The 8,110-nt window shown below is 48.7% G+C and overlaps 1 protein-coding gene across 1 annotated transcript in view; it reads right to left on the minus strand.

The window, feature by feature from the left end:
• Positions 1–8,110, minus strand: part of INPP5B (inositol polyphosphate-5-phosphatase B) — a 59,056-nt gene that overhangs the window by 40,218 nt on the left and 10,728 nt on the right. Inside the window, 1 exon segment of the mRNA XM_084963948.1 lies at positions 7,992–8,109. Within this exon segment, the coding sequence (XP_084820074.1) occupies positions 7,992–8,109 (118 nt within the window).

Raw genomic sequence — 8,110 nt, forward strand, 5'->3', positions numbered from 1 at the left:
TCGGTGGTTAACGGATCCGACTAGGAACCATGAGGTTGCGGGTTTGATCCTTGGCCTTGCCCAGTGGGTTAAGAATCCGGCGTTGCTGTGAGCTGTTGTGTAGGTTGCAGACTCGGCTCAGATCCCGCATTGCTGTGGCTCTGGTGTAGGCCGGTGGCTACAGCTCTGATTAGACCCCTAGCCTGGGAACCTCCATATGCCGCGGGAGCGGCCCTAGAAATGGCAAAAAAAAAAAAAAAAAGAAGAAGAAAACGGCAAGAACCAATGATTCCCATCTCAGCCTGGCTACCATCCCAAATGGTTCTGTTATTTTCTTAAAAATCAAATCATCATGCATCTTAGTCTCTTTCTTTTTTCTCTTTCTCTCTTCCTTCCTTTCCTTCCTCCTTTTTTTTTTTTTTTAACATTTCCCACTATCTTATGGCTTTCAAAAAAGGTACATAGATTTTAACAATTAAAATGGGCAGAGATGGAGTTCCCATTGGGGCTCAGTGGTAATGAACCCGACTAGTATCCATGAGAACGCAGGTTCGATCCCTGGCCTCACTCAGTGGGTTAAGGATCCAGCGCTGCTGTGAGCTGTGGTGCAGGCCAGCAGTTGGGAACTTCCATATGCTTCGGATATAGCCCTAAAAAAAAACAAAACAAACAAATAAAACAAAAACAAAAGAAAAGGGTAGAGTTATCTCTAAAAGCACATCCCATGCCCTGCAAACCTGTGAGTCCTGGACTCAAAAATCCAATTCCCACCAACCCTGTCCAAATCCAATTTAGGTTAGCAAGGACTAAATATCACCACCTTAGCTTTCATGGAGTAAGACCACTACTGTGTAATTACTTTTTGGCAACAGGTTGTAGTGGTCACAGGCTGCTGGAGAGATAGCTTGACTTTTTCGTCTGGGCTCTCCCTGCGCTGGGGCCTTCTGTGAACTGTGCGGTCTGGTGATAAAGCCGAAAGAGAAGTGGGCAAGAGCAAGCCAGGAAGGGGGCGGGAGCAGAGAGAAGTGCAGAGCCCGTGTAAAGAAAAAGGGGGCAAGAGGAGTTCCCGTCGTGGCTCAGTGGTTAACAGAGCCGACTGGGAACCATGAGGTTGCAGGTTCGATCCCTGGCCTTGTTCAGTGGGTTAAGGATCCAGCATTGCCGTGAGCTGTGGTGTGGGTTGCATACACGGCTAAGATCCCACGTTGCCGTGGCTGTGGCATAGGCCAGCAGCGACAGCTCCGATTCAACCCCTAGCCTGGGAACTTCCATATGCGATGGGAATGGCCCTAGAAATAGCAAAAAAAAAAAAAAAGAGAGAGAGAGAAGAAGAAGGGGTCAAGAGTCCTTCAGGAGACAAAACACTCGGGCTAAGAACTATATGGGTCTCTACAGTTCGTATGGGTTCGAAATGACAGATATTTTGTGAGCACCTACTGATGGATGAAGCATTAGGTTAGCATTCGTTGAGGAGAGAGGATGCAAAATGCTAACAGCAGCAAGTTTGGGCCTGTAATAATGTAGCTGAATGAACAGCCAACAGAGAGATGAAAAAGCACAGGCCTTTACCCAGAAATAATAAGCAGTCAGGTTTGAAGGAAGAGGAAATGAAGGTGAGTTGGGGCCAAGAGGACAAGACATAGGGGGCAGGGTCAGAGGCCTGGCTTTGCAGGACCTGAATGCCACACTAAAGAATCCAAACTTTGTTCCCCAGGCAACAGGGAGTGGCAAAGCATTCAAGTTCACAAACAAAATAGTAGCGCATGATAAAAGTTTCATTCTAGGAGTTCCCTGGTAGCCTAGGGAGTTAAGGAGCCAGCGCTGTCACTGCAGTGGCTTGGGTTGCTGCTGTGGCAAAGGTTGGATCCCTTGCCCAGGAACTTTCAGAAACATGTTCCAAAAAAAAAAAAAGAATTTTGTTCTAAGGAGAGTCCCATGGGAGGAGGAGACTTAGGGGGTGGAGACCACCACACTAGTTCAAATAAGAGGATACCAACATGAACTATGGGGCTTTAAATTTTCTTTTTTAATTAAAAAAAAAAAAAGTTTTTTTTCTTTTTAGGGCCACACCCACAGCATATTGAAGTTCCCAGGCTAGGGGTTGAATTGGAGCTGTAGCCGCCAGCCTATACCACAGCCACAGCAACGAGGGATCCTTTAACCCACTGAGCGAGACCAGGGATCGAACCCAAGTCCTCATGGACAGTAGTCAGGTTCGTTACTGCTGAACCATGATGAGAACTCCTCAAAAGAGTTTTAACTTGCAAAAAATAATGGCCTGAATTTGGTTATCAGACATAAGAGGAGAGGGAACAATCAAAGATGACTGAGGTTTTTAGTGATTATGTTGATAGAAAAGAAACTGGAGGGAGGGAAGGAGTGAAGACGAGAACGGATGTTGTGATTTGGAAGAAACCAGCCCAGGATGGGCCCTGGAGATGGCAGCCAGTTTCTAAGCTCTTGGAGGTGGGCATCTGCAATTCCTAAATGTGCTTCCCAAAGGAAAGCACCCCAAAATAATTTAGTGTTCCTTCAGTCCTACGAGACCTTCAAGGAGGCAAACATTTATTCCCATTTTACAGATGGAAGAGAGAAAAGTTAAGAGGCATGTCTGGGATGATACCAAGGTACAGTAATAAAAATAAAAATTAAAAGTACCCAGGCCACACAGACATATGTTTTGTTCAAATCCTCCTCATAGTTGCTCCTTTCTTTTTTTTTTTTAGCTACTTAGGGCCGCACCCATGGCATATGGAGGTTCCCAGGCTAGGGGTCAAATCGTAGCTATAGCCACTGGCCTACACCACAGCCACAACAAGGCAAGATCCAAGCCATGTCTGTGACCTACACCACAGCCCAGGGCAATGCTGGATCCTTAACCCATTGTGCGAGGCCAGGGGCCGAACCTGCAACCTCTCAGTTACCAGTCGGATTCATTTCCAAGGCGCCACAACGGGAACTCCCATAGTTGCTACTTTTGTTCACATGTGCATCAGCGGTAAAGTCTATAAATTTGTTAGAGTAATATTTTCTTATAGCCACACCCACGGCACATGGAAGTTCCCCTGCTAGGGATGGAACTAGAGCCTCCACAGCGACCCAGGCAGCTGCAGTTGGAATCTTAACCCAATGCACCACAGCAGGAACTCTTGTTAGAGTAATTTCTAAGGCAAGCCAGCGAGTTCTATATCCCCAAACTGTCTTTCCTCTAATAAATGGATGCCTCCCTCTTCCTGAACCTTCTTCCCTGGGGACTATCCTGTGCAAAGCTCCCCTTCTAAGTGAACGTTTGTCACATCTCTTGCTCCAGGCTCCCACTGGAGAATTCCAAAACAAACGGTTTTCTAAAAGAAAGCAAAGGAGTTCCTGTTGTGGCTCAGTGGTTAATGAATCCAACTAGGAACCATGAGGTTTCGGGTACGATTCCTGGCCTTGCTCAGTGGGTTAAGGATCCGGCGTTGTCGTGAGCTGTTGTAGGTCGCAGATGTGGCTCGGATCCCACGTTGCTGTGGCTCTGGTGTAGGCCAGCGGTTACAGCTCCAATTGGACCCCTAGCCTGGGAACCTCCATATGCCGTGGGAGCGGCCCTAGAAAAGGTAAAAAGACAAAAAATTAAAATTAAAATTTAAAAAAAAAAACCAAAAAAAAGAAAGCAGTTTTCAGGGGGTTCTCCTGTTCTAGAAACAAACAGAAGGTTAGATGGGACAAAGAGGGGAACGGAGAAGGGAACAACACAAGGAGAAAGAAACCTGAACACAGGTTTTTTTGTTGTTGTTCTGTTTAAAGAAACAAGATGGTCCAAATTAATTTAATTAGGAGCCTGCAGAGCTATCCAGGAGGTGAGATGACGGATGGGCAGGATTTCTGTGTGTAGGATAAACATCTAGGACAATTCGTTTTCTCCCTGCTAAAAGGGTTTGGTGGTCACAAGGCTTTTACTTATTAAGAGAGGAGGGAGCGGGAAGACCAATTGACCCAGGGGCTGTTTTTCCAACATTCTCACTGGCTTCCACTCTGGTAATCTAGGTTACCCTTTTTGCTACCCTGAGATATAAATAGTATTCATTTCCTTTCTCAGGCCAGAGAGATTTTAATGCTTTATTTCCTGGGTCCAAGGGGAAAAATACTCATAGCACATCGCATTCTGAATTTGACTGACTACCAAGCTACCTTGCTTTGAATCAACCATGGAATAAAAAAACCACTTCAAAAGACCAAAATGTATTTGTTGTTACCATTTTGTTAAATTCACCCAGAACAGTCTCAATAGGACTTGTGAGTAGCTGTTTCCTTTCTAGAGCATGGCTCAGAATCCTCCAGAACACAGCTCCAGGTCTTTGCATGTGCCCTGGATGAGGCAGGTGAATATTTTGCACAGCAACACGGGTGAGTACTCAGGTTGATGCAGGATCCCCCGAGGGGTTTTCTGGGTAAGAGCACCTTCAGACGCTACACGGAAACAAAAAGGCATTTCTCCTTTTTTCTTTTTAAAGAAAAGGAAAAGCTACACAAAGAAGAGCTGACAAGAAAGTGAAGCAGCAGAAAATCTCTTCTTACAACAGCTATTTGTCTGAGACCCATACCTTCTTGCAGCTGAAGTGGCCAAGAGAATCGGATGAACAGGCTGCCACTCAACCGGAAAGAAGCCTTACACCTCCCTTCAACAACACAACTTAGCTCAAAGACCCGGCTCTGAATCTGAAGACATGGACCCCAATCTAAAACTAGCTGCATCTCTCTCTTCTGCAATCCCTACCAAGCTTGGCCTGACACCCCTGAATTCTGGACACACAAATCAAGGAAAAGAACGGCCATTCTGGAGAGAAGCATCCAAGTGAGATTTTTTCTTTCTCTACCAAGACAAAAGCAAGGAATGAAAACCAGATTCACTTTGCTCACCCAAAACCTCGGCCTTTGAGGGGCTCTTACCCTTGGCTCACCCCACAAGGTCCCCCATCCTGCTGAGCTGATCCTACACTTTCTTACCCCTATGAATTGTCAGATCCTGCTGTCAAAACGTCAGCTCCTGGGGGCAGCCCTATTTCACCTGATATGCATCACAAATAGCATTTTAAAGCAGTCTTTGGGTTGGTTCCCCGGGCTATAAGGAAGCGGGTATTTTGATCAAAAACATACAGGAAGCACCAAACCTGCCTGTTTCCCTTGAAGTCTGGAATGTCCAGAACATCCAGAGGAGGCCCAAAGGGTTCCCTCTTCCTATTGTAGATGATGTGGTTTTCCCCTGAGGCCAAAGCGACTCTGGAAGCAGACCTGACCCGAACAGCACTGGGGGGGCTGGGTGCCATTTCTTACCAAATATTTTTGGCCACGACCATGGCCTGGAAAAGTTCCCGGACCAGGGATCAAACCTGTACCACAGCAGCAACCTGAGCCGCAGCAGGGCAATGCTGGATCCTTAACCCACTGAGTCACCAGGGAACTCCATTTTTTATCAGTTTTAACATGGGAAACCTAGCACTTAAGTGCTACGATGCGGACAAATCATTTCAAATTAAAAGTAAAACCAAAACCTTGACAGTAACTCCTCACCAGCATACAGCTAGTTTTGTTTTTTTTTTTTTGTTTGGTTTTTTTTTTTTGTCTTTTTGCTATTTCTTGGGCCGCTCCCGCAGCATATGGAGGTTCCCAGGCTAGGGGTTGAATCCGAGCTGTAGCCACCGGCCTATGCCAGAGCCACAGCAACGCGGGATCCGAGCCGCGTCTGCAACCTACACCACAGCTCACGGCAACGCCGGATCGTTAACCCACTGAGCAAGGGCAGGGACCAAACCCACAACCTCATGGTTCCTAGTCGGATTCGTTAACCACTGCGCCACGGCGGGAACTCCTAGTTTTGGTTTTTTAAAAGGTCACAAAAGGCTCTGAGATCCCTTTGCATTTATCACCCAGAGGCAGACAACTGCTTCAGGGCTGTCCTGACTTCTCACAGAAGACCGCTGTCTACTGAAGGAATGAAGCACCCCAAGAGGCCCTGGTGTGTTGGCTGAAAAGACAGAACCCACCCTTTTCTGCTGCCACCGGGCCTGTCCTCCACCACCTGTCTGGATGTTGGCAGCCTCCTTTGAAGGGGCCAGGGGAGGATGTGTTCTTTTCTCCTTTTGTTTTCTTTGCTTTTAGGGCCTCACCCTCAGCATACAGAAGTTCCCAGGCTAGGGGTCGAATTGGAGCTACAGCTGCCGGCCTACACCACAGCCACAGCAACACTAGGTCCCCAACCCACTGAGCAAGGCCAGGGATGGAACCCAGGGATGGAATCTGCATCCTCATGGATACTAGTCAGATTCGTGTCCACTGCACCACAACGGGAATCCCCGGAGGGTGAGTTTTTGAGAGCTTGTTTGGAGATTCTAGCAGGGGAACACAGCTACTCGTATACCCTTGACCGAAGAACGGTCCTCCTCTTTTGGGGATGGTTGTGCTCTTCCTGAAGGGCACAGCTTCAGGAAGGATGCACATGGAGCGGTGAGGGAGGAAGGGGACACCTGCCTGACTGGCCAGATCAGCCAGATCAACCCTGGCAATCAGTGGAGTGACAGATGTCGCAGCCAGATTGTCCTCACATCTGGGAGGATAAGTTCTTAATCTTTTTTTTTTTTTTTTAAGGGCTGCATGCATGCCACATATGGAGGTTCCCAGGCTAGGGGTTACATAGGAGCTGTCGCCTCCAGCCTACACCACAGCCATAGCAACGCCAGATCCAAGCCCAGTCTGTGGCCTATACCACAGCTCTTGGCAACACTGGATCCTTCACCCACTGAGCAAGGCCAAGGATCGAACTTGCGTCCTCAAAGATACTACTCAGATTCATTCCCACTGAGCCATGATGGGAACTCCATGAGTTCTTAATTTTAAGCTCAAACCTGTCCCAGCACCAAAGCCCAGAATGTCATGGAAACTGACGCAACAGCTGTCTCAAGATCAGTATTTTAAGTGAGCTCAGATAAGCCCATGAGAGATGCAAACTATCTGCACCAGCAGGTGCTTTGACCGAGTCTTGTGGTGGCTGCAATGAAAGCAAAGCACAAGCACAGAGGAAGTCCTTTGCTCGCTTCATTTCCTCTCATTTTACAAACTTGTGCAATGTGCTATCCCCCCACCCCTCATAGTTTCCAAGCCTTGTAAGAGCAAGTGGAGTGCCGGCCCACACTTACACAGCTACTTGATAGTTCTCTAGCAAATGGCTGAGAAAAGGGGCACAAGTGGGTACTAGCAGTCATGCCAAAGCTTAGATGTAACTGGAGCCACATGAGCACACCCAGGAGAAAAAAAAATACCAGAGAGCCCTGGCAGAAAACCTAGAAGCTGGATAGAAAACATAGGTCTGCAGGTCCTCCCAAAGCACCAGACTGACCCAAATTTCAGCCCTGGGCCTCTCGCCCTCCAAAAGACAGCTTCCTACTCAACAATTGGCCTTTTGTGCTGCACATTATCCACCAAGGGCTGGGTGGGAAAAAAATACCTAGTCCTTTTCACCTGTAACCTCATCGTGGCCTCCAGTCCCAGGGTGGACAGGGCTCTCCTAGACTCCAGGTCTGCACACAGCCCAGTCTCTCAAAGGGACCGAGGACGGACAAGAGAGCCAGACAGCCCCTTGGGACACGCACACCAGTCCTCACCCAAAGGAAGGTTCTGTCATGGGGAGTGCACTTCTACACAAGTCAAAATCCAAGGTCAGGACGAAGAAACTGAGGCTCAGAGTGGGGCTGCCACCCGCCCCGGGTCACAGAGCGAAGCAGGAACGGAGCTTTACAACAACCACAACCTCGGCCTCGGGATTCCTGAGTACCCCACTGCCACCCGTCTGCCCTCATCACGCCCGGTTAAGAATAACTAACGTCCCCACAGCACTTCAGCACCAAGGTCCCCGCCTCTGTAGGGCCAGGACCTTGGTCTTTGCCCCGCGCATTCGCCGCCCAACTCGCAGACCCTGTCGGCCACCGCCCCCTGCCAAGACCCCACCCGCCAGCCCACCCTCCCACTGCCCGCCGGACCTGAAGAGTCGCGCTCCCGAGAACCGGCGGCAGCAGACATTTCCCTGTCAGCTTCCTCAAGCTCTTCATCACGCCGCCCGCGCCGCCCCGCCCCGTCTTCTCCGCCCCTGCGTGCCACC

This window comes from Sus scrofa, chromosome 6, assembly GCF_054392235.1.
Source record: "Sus scrofa isolate SSC_HxYL_T2T_F1_AM1 chromosome 6, Sscrofa_HxYL_maternal_Yorkshire_Landrace_v2.0, whole genome shotgun sequence".
Lineage (NCBI taxonomy): Eukaryota > Metazoa > Chordata > Mammalia > Artiodactyla > Suidae > Sus > Sus scrofa.